Source organism: Pavona decussata, unplaced genomic scaffold (assembly GCF_977016875.1).
Source record: "Pavona decussata unplaced genomic scaffold, jaPavDecu1.1 SCAFFOLD_61, whole genome shotgun sequence".
NCBI classification, from domain to species: domain Eukaryota; kingdom Metazoa; phylum Cnidaria; class Anthozoa; order Scleractinia; family Agariciidae; genus Pavona; species Pavona decussata.
The window spans coordinates 1,182,501-1,208,108 of record NW_028145482.1 but is presented as its reverse complement, the minus strand read 5'-3'; the positions used below and the strand labels follow the sequence as shown (position 1 = coordinate 1,208,108).

Here is a 25,608-nt window from a genome sequence, read left to right as displayed (position 1 = left end):
AATATTTGCTTTATTAATAATTTGCATATATCCCGCGCAAATACTGCATGTGCTATTAGCACTCATTATCATTATGGCGCATCAAAAAGTTGGTAGTAAATACCGAACACTTTACAATGAATTGCGACAAATTCCAAAAAGCTTCGCACATGGTCCGCATATTTGTTACCCTAACGTACTTCGGGTTGCGCAGTTCTCACTGCATCAAACGTTTTACAACATATTATTTCGCCAAGCGCCATGCTGGTAAAACGATTTGTGAAAAGATCACGAGATTGAATATTTTGCCAATTTTTATGCTGCGCTAGTCTGATATTTTCGGCACCAAAAGCACCAAAGAGTGCGGGAGGGGGGAGGGGGGGGTTGCCCCCTCCAAATTTTTGTAGTCCCCCCTGCCCCGCCGCCTATAAGAAATACTTACGTAGTTCTCACGTAGACGCCGGATGCGGAGTCGAAATAGCCTAACCAGCAATTAATTAACCGCCAAACGTGAAAAATGGCGGGAAAATCGTGGTCACGTGGTCACTTTTGCGGTTTGCGCGGATGAGGTGCGCGATGCTAAATTCCTACAGGCTGAGTCTGGGAAGGAAATCACAACCGATTTCAGACAAATCTGAACTCTAATTATAAAAATATAAAATATTTTCTTTGTTGCCATTCCTACCTTGAACTTCGTGACTTTCAACAAATTCTTTTATTACAAAGTTTAATTGTGTGAACTGGCAGCCCACAACAAAAGAAATCCCTTGCTTATGATTGGTTTATACTTTCGTCCAACGTATAGAATATCGATTCAGAGATCAATAACAGTCCAAAGTTCGCCCTGGCTCAATGAATTGACGTACATACGCTTAACTTCCATATGCTTACGTATAGGACTGTTGAATTTTATAACTCTCTCGCAGGAGTGTAGCTTTTCTGTTGCCTTTTTAGCGATTACCTCGAGTTTCTGCGTTTAAGTTGTTTTGAGATAATTTTTTGAGCGCCTTTCGCCGAGGAGAAAGCGAGAGTGGAGACCGGAAACAACTCGAGGTAAAGTGAAAATGGCGCGTTTCGTATATCATCGAAGAACGTTTTGGGCAGAAGAACGATAATTTACTCTTAAACGTTAAATTCTTTCCAATGCAGTGGGCTGAAGGATTTCGTATGTTGGGTTTAGTGTCAAGACGAATTCGAAAGGCGAAGGTAAGCGAGTTTGTAAATCTTAATGCTTCGTTCAAGGGTCCAGTGTTTTACAAGCGCTTGCATATTTCAGCCACGTCATGTGGTGTGGCTGGAGGTGTGTGATGCCATAAATGTTGTCTATGTGACTGTAAAGAAGTCCCACTGAATGCTTGTCTGTCATTCAAGGTTATAACTTTTGAACGAGCGAGCAAAGTTTAGCCAACCTTTGCTTTTTCAACGTCTCTTCAGTTCTCATCAGTTTATTTAGTTTTGAACCTTGGACCCAAAACCATAATAAATGACGAAGCTTTCTTTTATCATCAACTAACCCTATAAATTATTTGATGGAGCCACCATCGTGCCTCATTTCTTGGGAATGAACGCAAAAATACCATAATAAATTATAACAAAACCACAACGTTCTCAGGTCTGGGAAGTACTTATGACTGGTTGAAACACGTGTATGATTTGTTTCAACCTTTGTATTTACATGTACATGTACACATGTAGAAGCACCACTGTGTACGCCCTGAGCAAGAGTGCTGTGAGTGTTTACCATTAAATAAATAAAATAAAATAAAATAAGATAATAAATAAACAAAATAAGTAAACCTGGAAATTTTGGTTTGAAATCAAATGGATCACAGAAAGGGCATGCTCCATTTGCCCAAACGTTGCTGGTTTGAAGTTTCAAGGAATATAGACCTGTTCGGAATTAAACAGTATAACATAATCAATTTATGCTGGAGAAACTGGACCTGAGTAGGCATAGCCAAATGTAATGGAGTTTTCCAGTCGTGCCAATTTTTCCGGAAACTTTATTCTGGAAACAGAATTTTATTCTGTAAACAGAAAACGCCATCTGACTTTTAGTTGGTACATTTCAAGAACTGCCTTGTCATTATTCAAAGGTGATCCCAACAGTTTTTTTTATACAACAATGGTAAGATAGAGAAAACATCTCATCCATTGACCAATTATTTATGACAATAGGGCATTCCATTTAAAAGACTTGATGTTCTTTTTTTTTTGCCCAATTTGCCTTGCTTCCTAACAACAAGTAGACAGTCATATAAACAGAATACTGACCACCAAAGGCACTGTTCTTGTTAAGATATGTACAGGAAGGTAATATATTTGCAGTAGCATGTGGACACCACCTTTTTAAAGTCTCCCGGGATATGATGGTAGCAAGATGACCACAGGAAGAATACAGTAGAAACCAAACATGGCGAAACTTGAAGTCAACGTTGTTTCTGGCCATTGAAAGTGCTCAAACCAAGAGCAAGTTCTTTACAGGCGATGGATTTTCAAAGTGATATTATCTCCAGGATGTTTTTCCATTGTTAATGCAAAGGAAATTTGCAAAACAAGGACAAAGATTTACAAAATACGATGAATTTTGAAAGCAGTTTCAAATAATGTTGGAAACATTAATTATTTTATTCCCAGTAGCTGGCAACATTTACCTGTTGTGAATAGACGGTAAAAGTAACCGGTTACTGTCTCCTAACAGGAACACCGAAGGAGTACACTGTAGGTTTTGGTTGATAATATAAAGGCCAAATTAAAATTCAGTATTTAAAGGTGGGTGCATGAAGCTCCCTTACTGACCAGCTCTTGCAATATATGGTGTATATCAAGCATTTTTCTTCCAAGAGGCTGTTTCGTTTATCAATTGTCTTTTCTGTAGTCACTTTGGGTATAAATCTATTCACCAGAGTTTTGTGAGATTTGCGAGTCCAACCATGGTTCGGACATCTGCATCCATCAACAAACCATTCAGTATGCTGGCCAAGCAGGATTCACTTCCCCCTCTGCCTGTGCCACCGCTACAACAGACAATGGATAAATATCTGTTGGCAATCAAACCACTCGTGGATGAAGAGGACTTTGAATATACTCAGGATCTTGTGAAAGATTTCTTGAAGCCAAATGGGGATGGTGAAACGTTACACAGCAAGTTACTGGAGAGGGCTAAAACAGAGAAGAACTGGGTGAGTTTTCTTGAAATCTGGACTGATTGTTATATAGATGAACTGGTCTGCGCTGAAAAGGAGCATTTTGATTGGATCCCTGAGTGGTGCGAATTTTCCTATACAGACTGCTAAGATGGACTGCTTGCATTCCAGTGATGTTTCAAAGGAGCAAACAGAGCAAAAATGTCTTAAATTAAGCTTGTGAATCACTGTAGGAAGTGTTCAAACCGTCATGTTGGAGTTTTTACTTTTTTTCATTTTTTCTAACACTTCTTGAACATACCGGTGTTAAAACAAGTAACTGTTTCATGCGGACTAGAAAGCATCAAGCAGGAAAGTCTTGTTCGGTCCGTACTGGGAAGATATTGAACTCGACTAGGAATAAACATGATGGAATTTTTTAAGCCTGGTGAATTAATTAGAATGATGTATTATTCAGTAAGTGACACAGGCATACTCGGAAAAAAATCTTGTTGGATCAGATTTTTTTCCTAGTATGCCTGTGTCAGTCACCGAATAATACATCATGCTCAACAATTATTGTTCTTTCCATATGCACCAATAGCATATACATAATTTATTCAGCACTTGATACTGCATACGGCTTCTTTGATGTATAACCTTTAAAGTGAATGTAGGTGGCTTAGTAACTCGATACATGTGTATGTAAGTGCCAGTTAAGCTTACCATAAAATTTGTACTTACAGCTGTACTACTGCTGTCCTTTTTCAGCTGGCCACATGGTGGGACAATGTTGCTTATTTGGAATGCAGATCACCTGTTGTGATAACAACTAGTCCAGGGCTTGCATTTCCCAAGGTTCCATTTGCTGACAAGATGGACCATTTGAAGTAAGCACAGCTCCAATTTAGAGCAATATGCAGTTGTATTTGTGTCTGCTGTCTATTGGTTGTGCAGTCTTACTGTATTTGCATTATACTTAAAAATATTATGTACTTGACTTGTGCCACTCTCTTAACCAGTGAGAGTTAAGACTGAACACTTGCTTGCATTTCTCTGTACTAAATGTAGATGTATGCTGTATTTGCTTCATGAATGTGCTTCAATTCTATTCTTAAGTGTTACAATATACATGTACATATATATGTAAGACAGTCTAGTCTCCTGATCTGTACAGTTTTACAAAATTAATTTAGTGTGTGTATACAGTAGTTTCACTTTCACAAAGTCAATTTGTCTGTAACGGCTCAGTGCACGACCGACCTAAACTGTTTGTCTCATTTCAGATTGCTTTTTGTTGTTTTACTTGTAGCTCAGATTCCCCAAGGGGTTTAGCATGTGGCCTTGAATTTCTTCAGGAAACATTGCTCCAATATTTTATTATTCAGTTGCTTTGCGCTTCGTTTGCAATAAAAACCTACTGACAGTGTTTGTTTATGGGCAAGATTTCCCTTTTTTTTTTTTTTTTCACAAAATGAGGGTTATCCACTGAGCCCTTTAATTTAATTCATTTTGATGGTCTTTGTCAAACTCAGCTACAAAATACAATACCCAATTGTCTCATTGATCTTACAACCAATTACTTCCCCAAAATAAGCCCTTCTCTCAAATCATACATACCAGTGATGTACACTGAATGGGATCAGGTTGATAATCAGATGAACACTGATGGCACTTTTAATTTTTCTGACACTGGTAAAAAAGAAAATGTTTTATTGGTTTAACTAGTAAGTTCCAAAACAGGGGATCTAGGGAAGTGGCTAGGAAATGGTCCCTCTTGTCACTTTGCATTGTATTTTGGACCACTCGGCAAAAAAGTTTGCCATGCCAAATCCACACATTGCTGGATTACAGGGAGGTGAATACCAAATACTGTCCAGGGTTTGAGGAGCCACTCAGGACTCAAAAACAACAACAACCACCCCCCCCCCCCCCCCAAAAAAAAAAAAAAAAAAAAAAAAAAAAATAAATAAATAAATTAAAAAAAAAAAAATAAAGGAAAAAATCAACTGTATCTAAACAATCAATTGGGATCTTTCAATAAACCACCACTCTTTGACCTGAACAAGCTTGGCTTGTGGCAATCTCAAACGTTTGCAGTATTTTGTGTACATGTTATTGTATATAATTATTATAATTATTCTTTTGATTTTGACATCTGTAGGTATGCTGCGAGAGTGATTTCAAGTGTATTCAAGTTCAAATATCTTATTGATAGGTATGTAACAACACCAAGTATCTAGTGCTTTAGGACCTACATGTAGTATCTTGCTTTAGGACCTCTATGTATTTACCACTCTTAGTGATGGAGCTTCCTAACAAAAGATTGTGAATATTATTAGCGCTTGTTCCTGATACCTTACAAAAGGAATCTAAACCCTGATAAATTTCGAAAAGGAAAAACTACTTTTGGAGCATACATGTGCCCTGCATTGTATACTGTGGATCTAAATTTATATCAGCCCGTTTCTTGAATATTAGCCCAATGAGAACCTCATGCAAAAGAGATCTTCTTAATTACTGTAGTAATTCTTTTCCTACATATGTATTTGAATCATGCAGGACTGGAATGGTCTTCCAGGGTCTATTATTGTTGAGGCCAGGAGCCTAGACTGTTTTAAGCTTGTGCTAAAGCAATTTCTTAATAATTATGAAGAAAAAAAAAAGAAGTTCTCAAGTTATTATTCATACCATTTTCCCATCAGTAGGATTTGATCAAGACAAGGAACAAGCTCTTTGATTGTCGATGGTTGAATGTTCACTATACAATTAATTTTAAATTGCAGAGAGGCAATTCCTGTTGATATGATGGGAAAGAATCCATTGTGCATGAATCAGTATTTTAAGCTGCTTTGTTCCTGCCGAATCCCACAACCATTTAGAGACGACGTTTTTATTGCTCCCAAGGGAACATCCAAGCACGTTGTAGTTGCTTACAAAAACGAGGTGATCTTACACATTTTGGTCATAAAATTTTCTATAACTGTACAGAATGGTAAAATTTACTGTTGAAATTTATACCTCTGAGAAGTACACAATATCATATTGGCCTTCAGTGGGGTACAAGCACGAGTAATTTTATAGAAAGTATGTCGTCACTTTGTCAAAATTTTTAGTACTGTGACAGGAACAATTATCTCAGTGTTGTATAACATATTTGGGGAGGGGGAGGAGAGTGAGAAAACATTCTCATTCTTCCTCCCCCTCCCTATTAGACCTGCTACTCAGGTTTATAAAAGTAAAGATTGATGAAACTGCCTACAATTCTTAAGTTCATTCTTAGGGGTATCTTTCAACTTAGAAGAAATTCACGTTCCACAATTACAGTTGACAATTCATTTCTGCTGGTCTTAAGTCGTTTGAAACAAGCTCTTGAATTGCTGGTCATCTTCTCTGTTGTTGTTGTTATTGCTGCTACTACTGTTGTCCATTTTAAAAAAAAATCCACTAAGTTGCTCAGTACACTGATGCTTTAGCGAGGCACCCTTAAATGGGTCACTGAGATGGGTGACCTGGGATGCAGTCTGATCAGGTTTTGAACCACATAATTACTATTTTTCTCTTATTCATGAAATCATGTTTGACATGTTGTTGTTTCATTGATAAACAGTTTTACGTCCTGAATATATTTAACGGAAGTCAGCCGCTCAGTGAAGGAGAGTTAGTTGCCCAGTTAGAGAGGATAACAAGCAGCAGTGATTCTTCTGAAGAAGCTGTGGGAGTCCTCACTGCTGCTGAGCGAACATTTTGGGCAAAACAAAGAAAAAGGCTGCTAAGAGGTACAAAATGCAAACAGAGCATTGTACATGAGTGCTGTATATACAGAGCTAATGCATGTTGAATCTCATGGTATTCATTAAAGTCATGAAGTGTGTCTTGTAAAATAGCTAAACATACCTGCAATTATAACAGTAACAAATTGTGTCCAAAATTTCAAATTCCAGTGTTCAAGACTAAAAGCAGCCAACTAGCTGCAGACTGGTAAAAATTTAGTTTTGGCTAGTAGGTTTGCGCTTTCACTAGCCATTTCGACAAGTCTAGTGGAAGATTTAAAGAAATAGAAATGATTTGTTAATTATCACAATGAAATCAAGAGAAGAGAGACTAAAAGAAGACCTCCCTTTGGGCTGGTTTAGAGTTAACTAAAGGCTTTTTCATGTTGAGGTCAACTTGAAATCATTCAATTGCAAATAATGCAATGAGCAAACAGGATAAAAAAGCCTTAGTTTACATTTATAATATTGTTACATACATTGCGCAAAAAAAAAAAAAAAGGAAAAAATGTGCTCCCTCCCTCCCTCCCTCCCTCCCTCCCCTTTTCATAAAATGAATTAGTGAAACTGCTGCTAGTGAAAATTTTGTTTTGCCGACCTGTTACTAGCCACTTAGCTAGTGAGGTGAAACTTTAGTTAGGGATCAACCCCTGAATTTGATAGTGGTAAATGCAAGGCTTTACAAGGTACATGTCGTTGCAACTTGCCATTCCAATCCCAGTTTTTTTGCATAAAAATTAATGCCATGAAGGCAAGTTGCATTTGAAGTTGTGATGCCAATTACCTGTAGACTTTTAGCACGAAATTGAAAATTGGGCATCCAAAAAGGAATTGCAAAATTTGGGTGTCCATGGGATGTCTGGACATACACTGTACACCTTAGAGAATAAATTTAACTTGATGATAATCTCAAATGTTTATTTTTTAAACCAATAGATCGTAAACACAGGGCCAACCTTGAAGCTATAGAGAAGTCGATCTTTGTTCTGTGCCTGGACCAACCTCCACCACACTCTACACAGTCTCCAAGCGTAATGGAGATGCCAACATCATCTGTGACAGCTAGACAGTGCCTACATGGTGATGGCACACAAAGCAACAGTGCCAACAGATGGTTTGATAAAATTATACAGGTACATGGTGCTCAGTGCTGAATGCTGAATAATGCTCTCTCAAATTGTGTCATCAGCCAGCAATTTTAAGACCCGGCCAAATGGATCCAACATGTTGATGCAACATCGTCCAACACTTTTGAATCCAGCATGTTGCACTAATTTTGTCACCATGTTTCATGATGTTTGATTTCCATCAAACATCGTCTTCAACATTGTTCAACTTTCTTTTGTTGTCAGATGTGAACAACATTGTTGTAGTCATTTTGCCACCTTGTTCAACACTGAGTAATATCATCCAACAATGTTGGATGGTGTTTCAATCGTTTGGCTAGGCCTATTTACCCCTTAAACCCTAACAGTGATCAGCATCAAATTTCTAGTTGTAATATCAGTGCTTAGTCATGTATTCAACCCCCAAGATACATTTTCTTGATATTTTAAGAACTCTCTCCCCAGTTCTTTCATAAGAAAAGTATGCGGACAAGATAGGAAATTTTGTTCTTTGATGTTAAGGGTTAAAGGGTTAAAGTGACTGTAGTCATTACTTCGTGTGTAACCTAGGGCTTTTTTCGGGGGGGGGGGGGGGGTGGCATCTAGGGGAGCAGGAATGGTGCAGTGGTGTGAACACTCGCCTCCCACTAGTGTGGCCTGGGTTTGATTCCCGGACTTGTCCCTGCTCCGAGAGGTTTGCTCTCTGGTACCCAAGTTTTCCCCTTTCCTCAAAAAAAAAAAAAAATTAAATAAAAAAAATAAAAAAAAAAGATCAATTTAATCTGGAAAGTTTTGTTGTTTTGCGCTAAATTCATTCTGTGAGTGATTTATGTATTTCTTGCAGATTTGTGTTAGTGTAGATGGACATGCTGGAATGTATTATGAACACTCTGCTGCGGAGGGTCCCCCTGTTGCTGCTCTTTGTAATTACATTTTGGAAAACCTGTAAGTTTTAACGGCTTCCAAATCAGTTAAAGTCCTGGGGCACTTTTCATTTTGCCAAAATTATTGGTTCAAATTCTTTCAACCTCACGAAGATGTTCGCGAGATCGGTGGCGTTGTTTCCTTCCTGTGTCACCAATGTATAACGTTTTGCACAAATTGCATTTCATGCAATCAATAACATTCATGGAGGTGCATGTAAAACGATCACTGATTTTAATAGATTGCGTGGGTCCCGAAATTTTATCCAGATATTCGCGCCGTTAGAGGGGTTATGGCCCTTAATCACAGCTCTGTAAATTGACGTGCATCAACATCCTCATTTTCCTTGCCGTTGAAGGGGCACTGTCGCAGATATTTTGACGGCTGTATTTTCGCCAAATACTTGTGAAATGTTCGTGGCTAGTCTGACGCGGTGTTTTGTCTCGGCCAAGAGACTCTTCAGAGGGCAAACTCGTTGAGCATCACGCCTAAAGTCCCGTTCGCAAATTTAAGATGTTAGCAGTCTGGCCCTCTATCGCAGAAGGATTCCCAACCGCAAGTACACAACTTGAAGGTCTCTGAAGAGTCTCTTGGCCGAGGTGAAACGCCCCGTCAGACTAGCATTTGACAATTTTTCAATTCTGTAATGTATTTTTCGTCAAGTTGCTAAACCATTTGACAAAGTACTGTTTATCTACCATAAAATTGTTTCTAGAGCATCAGGAAGAAAATGTTAAGTGATTTATCCAAGGAATTAAAAAAAGCATAATCAGTTTTAGTGATTTCTTCCCAAATACCCAGGATGAACTTGAAAAAAAATTGGCCAATTTTTTTCAAGTTGCAATTCATTTCCATCCAAAGCCAAAGTAAATTGATAGTAGTTTCTGTGCACTAGTAGGGTTGTTGTTAACAGACCATCATGGATGTTTTCTCTAGGAAGAACCACACACAAATAGAACCTTCAGATGTGAAGCATTTAGAATCCCCGGGGAAGCTCAAATGGAAGTTGTCTGATAAGTTAAAGGAAGCAATTGAACAGTCAGCTAATGACCTAGACAGGTAAGCACTCTGATGCTTAACTTTTGTAGTGTAAAAATCATTTGCGACCTTCAGCAATGAAATTTAGCTGTCATTAGTAAAATTTAATGCTGAAGATATAGTTCTATCCTCCGAAATTAACAATCTTGGACGGAACATCAGTGACTCGCAAAGACTGATCTCTTTTTGATTTAGTTGAGTTGGAAAGAGTCATGGTGTAACTTCTTATTTGTCACGGTTCTAAATCTATTATTGTGTATTAGCCCATTTACGCCATTGCATACGTTATGCGACGACCCCTCTCGCTCCCAGAAGGATGCAACATAATATTTGAAGTAAATTGCTGTGGAAACTTTCGGTTGTCCATGTTTTGTGCAAGGTGCCGAAAGAGATGGAGCTGGAATCAGACTACTTCCAGTTCTTTCACAAAAACTTTCCTGGAAAACCTTTGAAAAACAGTTCCTTGCCCATGCCAGCTATTACCCAACAGAAACCCCATCAAGCCCTTAATACGTCCTTCAGTTTCACTATTTTGCGTACGACGTAGAAAGAACTCACTCCTAATACAGATTGGAGTCAAGATTGTATGGGACAACATTGATTGAATAAATGGTCTTGGGACGCGTATCTGGCATCCCCCCGAAGATTTTGCAGGGGCGGATGACATCACCACCAACTAGGCAAAACACACTCCCTAATCTTTGATTTTTACTTGTTTTAAAAGTTTTCAGTGTAGTCGTTTGATACGTTTCTTTCTCTTCTTTTTTTTTTCAGAATGATTAGTGACACAGACCTACGGTGTTTTGTCTATGAAGGGTATGGGAAAGCTTTTATCAAACAACAAAAGATGAGCCCAGACGCCTGGATACAAATGGCATTTCAACTGACATTTTACAGGTACATTGTCAGGTCATCTCATGCCTGATGGCCCGATAACCAGGCGACGCGCCAGACAGGGGCTGTTTCTTTTTATGGCCCATTTTTTTTACTTGTGTGCTTAGTGACCTGGGCTTTGATTGAAAACGATACTGTCAGCGACTTTATTTTGTTACAAACCTCTAACTTTTCATATGTAAATGCAAATAGTTAGTACAAGAACAGCATGATCTACATCTGAAAAGCAGCGAGGTTTGTCTCGCTTCCAAGTTTGATGAAACGATGCCGCAGCATTGTACATACCCGTAGCCTCAAAGCACCGATCTTCCGATCAAGTGTGATGCGCTAACCACTAATTACCGCTGCGCACTAGAGTGATTTGCACTTTGCACTGATTTTATTGCCTTCTGTTTCTTTACAGACTTCATAATCACAATCCTCCTACTTACGAGACTGGTTCCACTCGTAAGTTTCTCCTCGGAAGAACGGACACCATTCGTTCTGCCTCCATTGCTTCTTCTGAATTTGTCAAAGCCATGGTGTCGCCCAATAAAACTGTGAGTTTCAATACTTTCTGAGGTTCGTTTCTGAACCGATGTGGCACAAGTCAGAGTAAGAGATTGCAAAATCTTACATTTCTATTTTAATTAGACTTGCATCGATTTCTTATCCTTTGTTTTTAAGAGCATGGCCCCAAACTATTTCAGGAGCTCAATCTCGCCGAGGGCTAAAAATCTAAAGTGGCGTCGAATGCGGATCCAATGAGGCCGGTTAAAAAAAATGTTATTGCAGATGGGCATACCGACGCAGGACTGACGCTGCTATGTACAAATTACAGGCTTGCATAAATTGTTATATGGTTTGACATGTGTTGGTGTGCATCGTTATTCAAAATCAACCAAACCAATGTACAGCAAACAAACATCAACAAAAAGAGAAGGAAAAAAAAATATGTGGTGCAAACAGATTTTTTTTTTTTTGAAACGGAGACAGGATCGCTCAAGAACTTCTGTTGTATTTTCAGAATGCCGAGAAGCTTGACTTGATGAAGAAAGCGATAGCAGCACACACGAAATACACTCAGGAGGTAACTGACAACAGTGGTTTCTGACCAAATTTTGATAGAAAATATCTGCTTGTTATTTGGGTTTGGATATACTCTGCTCTGTATATGTGCAGTAGCGGATTAAAACTCTGTTATGCCGGAGTGCACACTTTTCCATGCCGGCACCTGTTGCTTTTCTTTTGGTTTTTGTCAAATTCTTTTTTATTTGAGTGGTTGCATTGTAAATGTTGTTGGTCTTATATTCCCAGGCGGTGAGTGGCCAGGCTATTGACAGACATTTGTTAGGAATGAAGTTAGCAGCCTTAGAGTCTCGTATGAACCTTCACGAGCTTTTCATGGACAGCTCGTATCAGTACGCCTTACACTATAAACTATCAACGAGCCAGGTGAGCACACCAGCCTCCTAGGTTGAGCCTGGTTTCCAAGTAACCTGCGATCGCGCAAGAGTTAGTCCAAAACTCTATTTTACTGCTACATTGGTTTCGCGTTTCCCTCGGGCGTGATTTATTTGCAAAACGAAAACAAACGCCTGACATACATTTCTCAAAACTCCAGAAGGCCATTTTACCTGTACAATGTTCACTACCAGAGATTTGGTTTTAATTTTCGAAGGTTAAAGGTTTAGAACCTTTCAAAGTAGATTGGGGTGGTGTGCACTAAAAGCTACCACCTTCCCAAGCCCAGAAACGTTTGCTCCAATGCTTGCTTTTGAATGTCGACTGCCTTGGTCCAGAGGACTTCTCTCGCGCTTTTGAAGAGGCACAAAGCCAGTGCGAGAAAAATCCTTATGCATCCAGTGCTGAAGTTCTCCGATTGCGTGCTGGAGCTATTGAAATAATCTAAGAAGATTGAAGGATGCTAACTCGATGGAGAGTTTTAGGGAAACGATTCAACAATTTCTTTGCCTGTTTTATCTTTATAGTTCGAAGGTCATTTTATCCTCTGACGTCATGTTATTATTGTCCTTTGTTATTCTTCAGGTTCCTTCAAACTACGAGCTGTTCCTGTCGTTCGGTCCTGCCGTCCCTGATGGCTACGGAGTCTGTTATAATCCTCAGAAGAACAAAATCATTCTTGGAGTGTCTACTGTCAACAGCAACCCCGAGACCAACCCCGGCCACTTTGCAGCCTATCTACAGAGAAGCTTGGATGAAATGCGGCTCTTGGCTACAACTGCTAAACTCTAGTGGCAGTAGTTTAAACCAGCGAAATAATACTGCTTGGCAATTATCTCAAGTTTACTGGCACTTGCCAATTAATAATCCGGTTCTGCTTGTGTAATTAAGATTGACTTACTGCGAACGTATAGTCGGTGATATGTTTAGGAACAAAATAGAAACGTACTTCGGCCTCTTTTGTTTAAAAAGCATGCTTAATTGCAAGCAGTAATTTAGTTAATACTAATAAATTTGATGTGCTAGCTTCGTAACCAAGAGAAGAGATAGTCAACGAAGGGAGGTTAAGAACACGCTACCTCTTACACGATTCAGCGTTCGCATAAACGGGAACATTGAAAACTTCCTTGACGATTCCGGCATTTGTTGATAATAAGAAACCTCGAATAACCGGGATTAGACGGGACAGTTTCTTGAGTTCAGGAATGCAAGAGTGAGCGCTTTGATGTGTACGCCACCGAGCCAAAGGCGAAATAGAATACACAAGATTGGAGCACCACTAAACACGTTGCGCTATAAATCTACTGCTCATTGAAGTTTAGGGATTTTTTTAAATAAATTATGGTTCAACCCTACCACTTTTGATTAGTATTAGTTAACTTGTTTCGTGGATTAAGCCTACACCCCTCAGAAAATTGCCCCCCCCCCCCTCCCACCTCACTCCCTCGTGAAAATTGTGAGGTAAGAGAGGGAGACGGATAATAAATTATCCAAAAGCGAGTTTATTGATGTTAAATATCAAACTTAGGATATTTGAAATACGCGTACATGCCTGTTCGATGTGTACGCCAATGTGTCTACTGTTTTCGTTTCTTGTCATAAGTCGTTGATATTCTTGGTGGGAAGGCCAGTCCATCCAATTCAGACTCATCCAGTCCAGAGCCATCCTGTTCAGTCAGTCCAGACTAATCCAGTCCAGCCAACCCAGACTCATCCAGTCTGGCCAGTCCAGACTAATCCAGTTCAGCCAATCCAGGCTAATCCAGTCTGGCCAGTCCAGACTTATCCAGTCCAGCCAATCCAAACTCATCCAGTCTGGCCAGTCTAGACCCATCTATTCCAGCCAATCCAAACTCATCCAGTCTAGCTAGTCCAGACCCATCTAGTCCAACCAATTCAGACTCATCCGGTCTAGCCAGTCCAGACCCATCTAGTCCAACCAATTCAGACCCATCCTGTTCAGCCAGTCCAAACTAATCCAGTGTAGCCATTCCAGTCTAATCTAGTCTAGCCAGTCCAGCCAATCCAGGTTCATCCAGTCCAGCCAATCCAGATTAATCCAGTCTAGCCAGTCCAGACCCATCCAGTCCAGCCAATCCAGACTCATCTAGTGCAGCCAGTCCCGACTCATCCGGTCCGTCCCATTCCAGACAACAACCCAGACAGCAAACGTCGGGCCCGTAAACATTTCGGAAATTTTGCGAAGCGGACCCTGAAGCAACTTCTGAGAGACGACTGAATCAGATGACATACATCTGTCAAACCTAGTTCATCAAACATAAACACTTTATGAAAGACCTTGGGAATTAGGTTGGTTTAAGCTGGCTTGGTTTGTTAAATGGCAAATTTTTACGGTCGAGAAAAGTGTTGGCAAACGTTTCCGTGACTTTTTGCAATAACCTAACCCGTCAATCATAAATATAGTGTAATACTGAACAGAATTATGCCAGATAGATTGTGGATCACAGTGCCTTGTAGGTTGAAAGCTAAAAGAAGAGATTCGCATTGCCCCTGCCCCATGCTCAGGTCGTTCGCACGCTCTTGCGACTATTGAGGTCCTTCCTATCAAGCGCTACCCCCAGTCACTCGTTCTTTCCTCGAAATGCATTGGCATCCTGAACGTAGTTACAAAACAATTCCCAGGATCGAAAACAGACCTTGACAGTGACATTTTTTGAATTAGGAGCTAATAATCTCTGATTATTCGGTTTCAGTACCCATTCTTGTAGCCAAAAATACGATGCAATGGAACATGCCTAATTGTTTGTTTCTAGCAGAAGACTGACATCAAATTTTTTTGGCAGAAGCAAAGCTGTGTTGATGCACACATGTAACAAAGCAAATGTATTCAAATGATGTAATTAGCTTGTCTCGAGTGTGCCTTTCTCACTGCAATGTCGTTGAAGGCCCAATCAGTTCCAGTTACAAGTATACCACAAAATATATAAAACAATGCAAACAGATTCGGGCAAGTGAACTGTGCGAGCGTGCTAATTTACTATTATTTGGTTGCCCAAATATTTTGCACTTTTGTATTGCAAAATGATTTTTTATCATAGCAAAATATTAAAATGAGTCACACGGCACATCTATCATTTTGATGCGCTCGCCATCTGATGGAAAAGCTTAGCTCAAGTCCTTGGGTTAATGACATGTGCACCACTTCAGAGATAAGAAGTCCTGCAGGTTCGTTCCTCCTTGAATTCCTACTTCTCTTAAGTCTAACTTTTACGCTTGCCTTGACCCTCAACTAAAATGACAAACTGATCCCTGGATGTTCAAGTTGATAGTCATTTCAGCTGACGAACGTCAAACAAAAAGAAAGGGGCACGAGACGAGTGCCCTGGGGTGCTTACCATTTTCATGGAAAACCCGGGAATTCCAGTTGGAAAATCAAATGGTATGCATCATTCCATTTGGAGTACTTCTGAAATTATGGGCTTCTAGTCAAAGTGATGCATTTTATTACTCTTTTTGGGATTTACAGCTGATGTTCATACATTTTGCATGTTATCCATCTTCTGTTAAGACGAGCTAAATCATTTCATATTTATGCTGAAAATTTCCATCCGGGTGGTTTGCGTAAATGGTAAGCAGCCCTGGTCTTCTTTTTCCTTGTGTCGTCACTCCGCGCCTCAACATGCTCTGTCTGAGGCCGAAAAGGAAGAACGAAAACCTCAGGGTGCGAGATGAACCCAAATGGCATACGGTTTGATCACATTCGAAGAAACGGCCGTAACTTTATTTATTACCGCGATGGAGGACTAAAGTGAAGACATCGCGTAAGCTAAATTTATGAAATTATGTGACAATTTCCAAACTGATTCCATGACTTTTCATGAGCATGTGAAATATAAAATCCATAACTTAAGATTGATCCTCTAGCGTCAAACTAAAACATACATCTGTCACCTTTCAATGGGAATACAGCCTATCCGATCTTTTAAAATACGCGCTCAGGAATATAAACAGTTAACGTGCGATTGATGCAACAAATAAGTACACTAGACGGATTATGAGGTAATTTGCCCTAAATTGAGACAATTTTAATGTGTTCATTAAAAGATCTAATTTTCGAGGATATTGCAAGACTTCTCCCTATTTTTTTTTCAGGATTTCACGACCTGGACCCGGTTGTTCAAAAGCCGATTAATACTAATCTCCGATTAAAAGTTAACCGAGGTTTCCAGCTCGCTCGTTAAAAATGTTTTTAAAATCTAATTTTAGCTTAAATGATAAAGAAAAGTCCACGTCAAAACTTAAGGACAAAAATCTTTTGTAAAAAAATGCTTATTGATTAGTAATTAAACTCGAATCAAAGTTCACGTTAACCCACGATTAACTTAATCGGGCTTGAACAACTGGGCCCTGGATTTTACAACATTGAAGTTCATTGACTTTCCAGGATTTGCATGGGTCGTGCAAACCCTGAAACCTCCTTTGCAGCCAGTCCTTAACATGGCTGCCGCATACAGATCTCACTCATAACTGATAACAGTGTAACAATTTAAAATGAACTTAGCTGAATGAACTACACTAACCGCTTAAACATATCGAATTTTTCATATATCTTTTTTTTTCCTGCATCCAAAAATATAACTATCAATAATTTGCAAAGAAAATGGAAATGACACTTTCCTCTGCAACTCTACACTTGCCTACAATACTTAAACATTATATAATTTTCTTGCCTGCATAGCAGGGACTAGCGTTAATCAAAATTTGTCAACTGTTTGGGGTTGTTGGGCATGCATCGAGCCTACACGCGGACAGGTTATTATCTGTTAAAATGATATCACAAGTTATAACCCACCAATAAATTTCTGCGCGCTCTCATTGGATAAAACAAGTCACGTGGTACAAATGGGACGATGGTTATTTGACGACAACAGTCGTCCGATTTGATATCCGTCGACCGATTTTTCGACAAGAAAAGTAAAGAAAGGACTTCAAATTCTTAGGTCCTATCTGTTCTAATCTAATCAAAACATAATAAAATCGAGTAAGTTTGTCAGCTTGGATTTGTTTTCCAGCAGTAGCGCTTTGATCTTCACTGGCTGTTCTGCATTTTTCCACAATAAAGCATGCGCGTTTCAGAAATTAATCGGAGGGTTATAAAACAAATGAACCCCTTCCCGACTCGCTGGTATATTAAATAATAGTGCGTTCGCTGAAACATTGTCCTCAAAGTTCACAGTTGGCCGAGAAGTGAACTGTTCCAACATTTTTCGACATTAAGAGCCAATATACCAGCCGCCTGAACGGGTTTATTTACTAAACACTGCACATTTAAGTTTTCCTTATGAGGATATGCGATGTAATATACAGTGGAATCCTGTTAACTGAATACGGGTAAGTTCTGATGAAACCTTACACTCATTCAGATACCCTCGCACTGAAATTAATGTTCTCTCAGTGCTTTTAACGCGACTCACAACATAATCATTTGAAAGTTTGTCTGTGACTTAGCTCTGCACTGACTGTGGTTCAGCAATACGGACTAAATTTTAGACCGTTTTTTGGTCAATTTATGTGACCATAAAGCGAGGTTTACTTTGCATGAGAGCGTGTCACTCAGGTCACAGAAAAGTGTCCGTTGTCCGTATTAAACTGGTGTCCGAGTGTCCGTATTAAGCGGGCTACTATAAGATGTAAGATATGGGCTTTTTGTCCAGACGAACACAACTGTCTGGACATGATAAGCGGGTGTCCGTAACGCGGGGTTCCACTGTACCTTCAATACGTTGTTTGGAAAACCCGTGCATCTTCAAAAGTAAAAAAAAAAGAAAAAAATGACCTGTCTTTGAGGGTGGGGGAACTAATTAGGTTTTGGGAGAGAAATGCTGCTTAGGTTTTAAAATTTGGCCCCAATTTTAGAAGGTTTATTATATTTCAGAAAAAAAAAAAACCCGTTCCATTTTATTTATGCCCTGTTCTAGATATTTATCGAATTTCAATACTCCGTTTCGGAAATGCTGTTAGTTTGTTTGTTCAATTGATAATACTGCAGTTTTTGTTATTTTTCTGATCCTACCTCTTAGAGCATTAGGGACACAGCAGTAGTGTAGATAAAAATTACTCATTCATATATTCAATTATTGACCTCCTTGTGCTTGCAATGTTACTCCCCGTTGTAGAAATGTCTTTGGTGTGATACCGCGTTAGAGATCAGGAAACCCAAAATCATGAACCCGTTGGACAGCACATACCTAGTATACACTGTAGGCGCCAAAAAAAGCAGCTGATATGTCAATGATAGCAACATTCAACACCTTTATCATGGCATTGAAAGCACAGTCATACAGCTGTACAAGTATTTACCAAACTTTCCATTATACCTAAAGGCAATGGAATTACTATGCCAGTTGGCATATTATGAAGCTGATCACCCATTTAGAAGTGGTAATAGATCATACATGTTTGCCTCCTTAGAGGACAAACCGTTCTGTCAGCATCAGCCATTTCTGCACACAATAGATTCTATAATGAAAGGGGTGCCTGGAAAAAAGCCCTAAGCTAAGTGACTTCTGATAAATAACGAGATTGTCCTTCCAAATTTCATTGTATTCGCTTGTGAAACAAAAGGAGAATTTGACCTTACATCAAAAGTCACTTGGGGCCATATTCCACGAACCCCTTCAATTATAAATCCAATCCTCCTTGTTAAATGTTTCCACCAGTGCCCAGCCATTAGGCGACTAAGTCTTTCGCTTTGGTAGCCACGGGCCAAATTCACGAAGCTTTGCTAAGTTGAGATGTATCCTAATGTTAAAATGACAACAGACTATTGTTCCGGAACAATACTCAGGAGACGTCTCGACTTAGAGGATTTTGTGAATCTGGCCCCAGCTTGGCAACTCTCAGGTTACCAGGGATAAAAATTTTGTTGCCATGGCACCTAATATGGTTACAGCTTGGAGGGTTGAAAGCTGGGGCAAACAATAGTCTAGTATCTCTGAATTATTACGAGAAGGAAATCAAATGAGCAGAGTATAGAGGCAGAAAATGTAGTGCTGGGTATCACATTCTCTTCTTCTCAAACACCTGCTTTCACTGCACTCGGCAGCAGATTTTCTTTCCCCAAAGAATCTGTGAAGAGCAAGGTGTTCAAACCCTACTCCAGACCCAGATGCCTTTCTTCTTCTCAAGAAGTATGCGACTTGTAATAACTGTTGTGGGAGCCTCTTCTTTGCCGTTTCCTAAAAAGTGGAGAAAGTCGCTATTTATCAGTTTTTATCCCTTTAGGAAATTCTAACATTACATTCTATAAATAATTTATTTTGTTGTTTGGTGTATTCTAACACCAATAAGCCATAACCTGCAAGGATGTGCTGCAGATGTGTTGAGAAAAATAAAGGACAAGGTAATTTTTTGGAAAGTAAGGGGTGACAATGAATACCGTTACCACAGGAACCAATGGATATGTTTTTGACATTACATTACTTACTTCATTTCTGTTCTTGACTGTGTGTATTCAAACCACATAACTGATGGAATCAAGGTTGAATCACGGATCATTAGATATTCACAGAGGGGCCTGTTGGAAAAGAAAAAGTTGACCAGATCAAATTAATTCTATTAAGAAGAAAATCAAGTGTTCCATTATACTGTACACACATGTAACTAAGAAAAATTTTCTGCAATAGGTAGCTAAGTAACATGTTTTTATGTGCGATAACACCAATTACTGAAGGGATAAATGCACACAGAATCTGATATTTTGGAGACTGTTCCTAAGTTAACTTTTTTGCTATCCACTGACTTGACCATAGTCTCCTGGCCCCCGTTGTTCAAAGGCCGGATAACTTTATCCGCTGGATAAGGCACTCTTCAGCGTCTGAAATATACTTCACGTTAAATGTTGTCCAAGGTTTTCGTACACTCCCCAACTGAGTTCTTGTTAGAGTGTGCATATTCGCTTGTGCACGAGGAAATACTGAAATCTTAGCACAGATTGAAACTGTCGGATAGTGACTTATCCACTGGATAAAGTTATCCAGCCTTTGAACAACTGGGGCCAGAATAAGTAGTATGGCCCAAAAATTAATAGCTCTGTGTATCAATACTGGGGTTTGTTAAGGTTCTTGGTCAAGGGGATATTGTTTAATATTAATATCCAACCGGATCTGTGAAAATGAGCCAGCTCATGTCATGCTTCTTTGAGAGTGTGGTCCATGCAAAACTACATGTATCTCTTTTCCACCAGTATCAACCTTCTCGGGGCCATAAAACCACTGATTCCCAGTTGTTTTCAAGTTTTTGTTGACCAGCTTTTCAAAAATTTGGGTTCATATTAATAACAGTTTAATTTATTTTTACACACAGATATGAAACAAAAGAAGCCACAAAAACATCACTTCACTTCCAGTCAATTTGCTCAGAGTGCAGCCCTAAATGACAACCCAACAATGTACATCAGATGTATTCTCAGTTGAAGCATACTTACCAGGTTGTTATTGTTGGAAAAAGTGGTGTGAGAACTGTCTGTGTGAATATAAACCAACCGATACCCAGTCCACATCCCAGCAGTAAGCCATAGCCCACTTGGTGTGGCGTGTGATATCTAAGGTATATTCTGTTGGAGAAAAAGTGGACAAACAATAAGCAGTTGTAAGATTCTAAAACATGCTGCCATTATTCAACTCTCAGCCCACAATGTAAACATTATTCCAGGGACCCCTAAAATTTTACCCAAAAGCTGTGCCAACAACCACTCTTTACTTACAGTAATATATAGTGTACATGAAACATGTACATGTGCCTGTAGACCCTACAAATTGGATGTTCCTTGTGAAGACTGCCCCTTAGAAGGAATAGCCCCACTATGAGAATAGCTGTGTTTTACAGTCTGTAGGTAGCCAGTTCTTGGATTTGGTAGAATCGATGTTTGGGAAGCATTGATATCATAAGACATAATTCTTGGATCGTGTTAATAGGGAACTTAAGCACCAGGCCCGTAGCGAGGGGAGGGGCAAGGGGGGCTTGAGCCCCCCTAGAATTTTTGGAAGTTAAAAAGCAATGTGCCCAAAAATATATAATTCAAACAAATTAATGTTGAATTCTGACACTGCAAGTGCCTTTTCACTACCTGTCAGTTTCCTTCGCTAACACGCACTCCTATCTTGTGAATCGGAAATAAGAATCAAAATGGATTGAAATCAACCAATCTGAAGCCATGAAAGCTGTCGAAATAAACTACTTGTTTGCTAAGACATCCGCTCGTTTTAAGCAATACAAATGTCCTAAGTTTATAACAATTTAGTGTTCCCCGTTGTTATACAAAAAAGCCACACAAATATGTCCTCAAGACCAGAGGAAAAAAAATTCTCTTGCAGTCGGATTCTTACTGCCCGATTTCAAATCTAAAAAGAGAAATAAAAGTTTGTCGTCGTTTGTCTACGTCCTCCTTCAAAAGTGAAATTAGGAAACTTCATGTAGTAGTCCACGTTAAAGAAAAGGCAAAATCATGTACCTAAGAGTGTGATGCAGGTGCACAGTTATAGTTTTACTTACTAAATCTACCGGGTTTTTTTATGTTCTCGTTGCATCTTAAACTCCCAAATCAGTCTGTTTTTAAGTGACGGGGGGGGGGAGGTTATTTGGTTGCACCATTTTGCTAAGCCCCCTCAGTTGTTTTAGCCTTGCTACGGGCCTGAGCACAGATGTTTCTGAGAAATGGATGGCAACGAGAAGTTGAATGTTTCCTTTGGGAACGGTTTTGCTCCACAGGTGAAAAAAAAATGTTTTGACTTTTGTGGCTTGCCATTACAAAATGTGATGATATCAAAACATTCCAAATGGGAGAAATTTGATTTCTGGTTGCCGCCTGTGGCTCACGAACATCTAAGTTCCCTAATCAGTGACAAAAATGGGTCTTCACATAACTATGTCTGGGTATTATTTATGAGGGTATTTTGATCAGGTGGTTAGTTCATCTGAACTACATGTACCATTCTATCTCTTATTCTATTTTATCTACTTATTCATTTTTATCATGGCATGCCTGTAAACTACTGGTAGCTGGTGCAGTTTTTGAACTAAACCATATAGCTAAGCGCATGTTTTTCCATGTTAAATAATGTTCTGTTTCAGTTCAGTTCAGTACTATTTAAAATTGCTTTTTTAACATAACACTCACCTACTAAATCCCACAGCAACAGCAGTAAGTACGACACCAACTGCTACCAAATGACGCCATAAATTTTCCATTAAATCATCCCATACTGAGGTTGATGAGGAGAAATGGACAAGCCTGTCAAGTAAACAAAAATGACTCCACAAGTGATTCATGCACTTGAAGGACACATATGTGCTGTGTTAATTGTACACTGTAAACCTTGTCTGTAACATTTCAAGGATCATGCGAAAGACATCAACCTTTTTTCTTATCTCAAGACAAAATAATGTGCAGTTGTTATAAATACCTTTATGACCCAAGAGCACATTATCATCAAGCAGGAAGAAGGAATGATAACAGTTAAGGAGTAATATACATGTGCAATCTTGTGCAATGATCACCCAAAAGCGCATGATCATTAAGCAGGGTGAAGGAATGTTCAGTCCAGTGTAATTTTGTGCAATCTTGTGAAAAATCAACAAACCAGGAATTCATGCAGCTGTACCAGGGTACAGCCAATTGATTCACTGGGTGGTCCTTACTGATTAGTAAACAAACTGGAATTATTTAAGTTCACACTAAGCCTGGGTTACTCTAATTGCACTTTGAACACCCAGGCTCAGCAGAGTTATACACTGTAGTACAACTATGTAATAAGAAGCTTCTGTTGGAACTTATTGAATGGCATTGGAAAAGTTTTGAAAGAGGTCAATTTAATAACATATCTTATCATATAGATAAACTGGTCCACGCTGAAAAGGAGTATTCTGATTGGCTCCCTGAGCAACCCAAATTTTCCTATATGGACCGCTAAGATGGACCGCTTGTGTTACAAAGAACGTTTGAAAGGAGCAAAGTATTTCAATTTTGACAAAAACGAAATGAGATTTAAGTTAAGCTTATGAAGTAGGAAGTGTTCAAAATGTTATGTCGGAGTTTTTACTTTCTTGCACTTTTTCTCAAGCTGCTTGAACATAAACAAGTTTCATGTGGACTATAAAGTAACAAACAGAAAGTTTAAGCTATAACAAAAACCTCATTGAACTAGTTTATTCAGTCTGCATTGGGAAATATTGGTCTCATCCTTTTTTTGCAAGTTTATGGGCGACATAAACTTGCAATAAAAAAGAACTCAACCAATATTTTCCCAATAAAGACCAAGCAAGCTAGTTCAATAACATATATTTACATACCTGATGTATATAAACAAGACAGAATAGACCGCAAAGAAGGCCATAAACTGAGAATGATCTGATGGCATTCCATGGCCAGAATTTGGAAACAAATGTCCTGCACAGAGTCTTGGTTGTGCCAAGGTGTGTTTCACAGTTAAATTAACAAGTTCATTTATTAAAATTCCACCAAAGAAGGTCATCTGCAACAAAACACCACTATATCAGCATAGATTATTGTAATTAACAATAAAATATTACTGTTTCCGATTTGTGTTTCACGGAGTTATTTTAAAGACCTTGGTTTCTATAACTGATCAGTCCTGTGATTTTTTTGGGTCAGTTCTGTGATTTGAATTATCCTCTGATTGGATATTGCCATGTTCTAAAAGTGCATAATGTGTGGTTCCAGAAAATATCCATACCCCCACCACGGAGGGAATTTCACATAGGACCCCCCCACCCCCCAGGATTTTCCATTTTCGAGGTATTTCTTTAACCCCCCCCCCACCCCTTTGGAAATTCCTTAAATACAGAATACACCCCCCACACCCTCTGGAAAAGTTTTATCTCAAAAGAACGCCTCAAAAAACAGTTTGATGTGAACTTTTCAGAAATATCAAGAACTGCCTACACTAGGAGAAAATATGCGTTATCGAAGAGCCCGCGCGCCGTTCAATTTCACGGGTAGAGTTTGCCAAAAAGCTCTTGATACTGAAATAATTGTTGTGTTTTATATTGCCTGTGGTCATTGACATATCAAACTTTACCATTAGCTTCGCTTAAGATTTTAAATCTAAATTGTTGGAATAAGTCCGGCAATGCAAAAATGTGTTTTCATTTAATTTGCATATGTCATGTTTACGTTCCTATGCAAATTTTAGGAGATCAAAAAGATTATTCTACTCAATCGATTTTTCTCCTGGTAATCATTCAGTCTAGTTATTTTAGTCAAGAGTTTTCCTATTGAAACAGAATAGCATGGACAAAATAAGCATTAGCATGGCAGGGAGACAAATAGAGCTTTCAGATCGTAACTTGAAACCGCAGACAAAGCCGCAAAACGAAATTAGCATGTTCACGTTCTTATGCAAATTTTGTATGAGATCAATAATGCGTTAAAAGAATGTCGAATTGGCTCTATTTTGTTGAATTTTGGCATAGAAATTACGTTCATAGTTTCGGACTTTGAGTTGAAATACTTTGGTCAGAATAAGTTTTAACATGGGTCAGTTTTGACAAACTAGTTATAATTGACCCCGGGAATTGACCTTTGCCCGCAACTCTACACAGCATACAAAAATAACAAACAAATATTTCAATGCTTTATGTAAAATTGGGGCTTTCACTTTATAGCCATACAAAATTTTCCCTTTTTAGACATTGATACAAATTCAATTGTTGCCAATAAACAATATTTTCTATGCAAGAAAGTATCACAAACAACAGTTTTATAATAACTGAGTCATGCAATGCAGACATAGATTTCTTGTCTCAGTTGGAGTACTTCGCTTACAAAGGCTTTTCGGAGAAGGGAAACATGTTTTTAATGTAACAAGGGTTTTATTTAAAACAGTTAAACAAAGTAATGTCTTCAAGAAAGATCTACGAAGTTACAAAGTTGGTAAGTTACAATTTTGAACATTTATGTCTGACTTGACCCTCTGGAAACTTATCCAACCATTCACCCCTCCTCCCCTCTGGAATTTCCTGGGCCATTGACCCCCCCCCCCCCACCCCTCTGGAATTTCCAATTCCCTCCGTGGTGGGGGTATGGATATTTTCTGGAACCACACAATTATGAAGTCTTACACATTCTGGAATTATTTCACTGACAAACCATACATGGGGTAAAAATGCTTATTGACTGAAGCATTTGCACAGTTGTGAAATCAGAAATTTCCTTTATTCTACAAAAATAAGTTATTTATACACTACATCTGGATCCATTGACTTTTGTACATTTTAATAGCAATTTGACTTGCAGTTGGGATGCAGAAGTACAGGCAGAATTACTGCTTACATTTGACAGAATGC

At 38.9% G+C, this 25,608-nt stretch overlaps 3 protein-coding genes across 4 annotated transcripts in view; 2 read left to right on the top strand and 1 right to left on the bottom strand.

The window, feature by feature from the left end:
* Window positions 1-25,608, top strand: part of LOC146478983 (TNF receptor-associated factor 2-like) — a 255,231-nt gene that overhangs the window by 141,545 nt on the left and 88,078 nt on the right. The window lies entirely within an intron of this gene.
* Window positions 829-13,637, top strand: LOC146478992 (carnitine O-acetyltransferase-like). 2 transcript variants are annotated; one of them, XM_085111187.1, is made up of 15 exons: window positions 829-1,032; window positions 1,129-1,185; window positions 2,886-3,161; window positions 3,876-3,994; window positions 5,269-5,322; window positions 5,891-6,050; window positions 6,715-6,883; window positions 7,814-8,010; window positions 8,828-8,928; window positions 9,844-9,966; window positions 10,720-10,842; window positions 11,243-11,378; window positions 11,846-11,908; window positions 12,136-12,273; window positions 12,868-13,637. In XM_085111187.1, exons 2-15 carry the CDS (start codon window positions 1,147-1,149, stop codon window positions 13,072-13,074), a joined length of 1,905 nt encoding a protein of 634 aa, XP_084967313.1. In that variant the 5' UTR covers window positions 829-1,032; window positions 1,129-1,146; the 3' UTR covers window positions 13,075-13,637. The 2 variants fall into 2 exon arrangements, with proteins under 2 accessions (XP_084967313.1, XP_084967312.1); XM_085111186.1 differs by having other exon boundaries at window positions 829-1,185.
* LOC146478991 (dolichyldiphosphatase 1-like) overlaps window positions 16,296-25,608 on the bottom strand; it is a 10,861-nt gene continuing 1,548 nt past the window's right edge. Inside the window, exons 3-7 of the mRNA XM_085111264.1 lie at window positions 23,593-23,774; window positions 22,421-22,534; window positions 20,729-20,857; window positions 19,730-19,819; window positions 16,296-19,481 (exon numbers count right to left, since the gene is read on the bottom strand). Coding sequence (XP_084967390.1) covers window positions 19,427-19,481; window positions 19,730-19,819; window positions 20,729-20,857; window positions 22,421-22,534; window positions 23,593-23,774 — 570 coding nt within the window. The 3' untranslated portion in view covers window positions 16,296-19,426. The remainder of the gene's footprint in view (window positions 19,482-19,729; window positions 19,820-20,728; window positions 20,858-22,420; window positions 22,535-23,592; window positions 23,775-25,608) is intronic.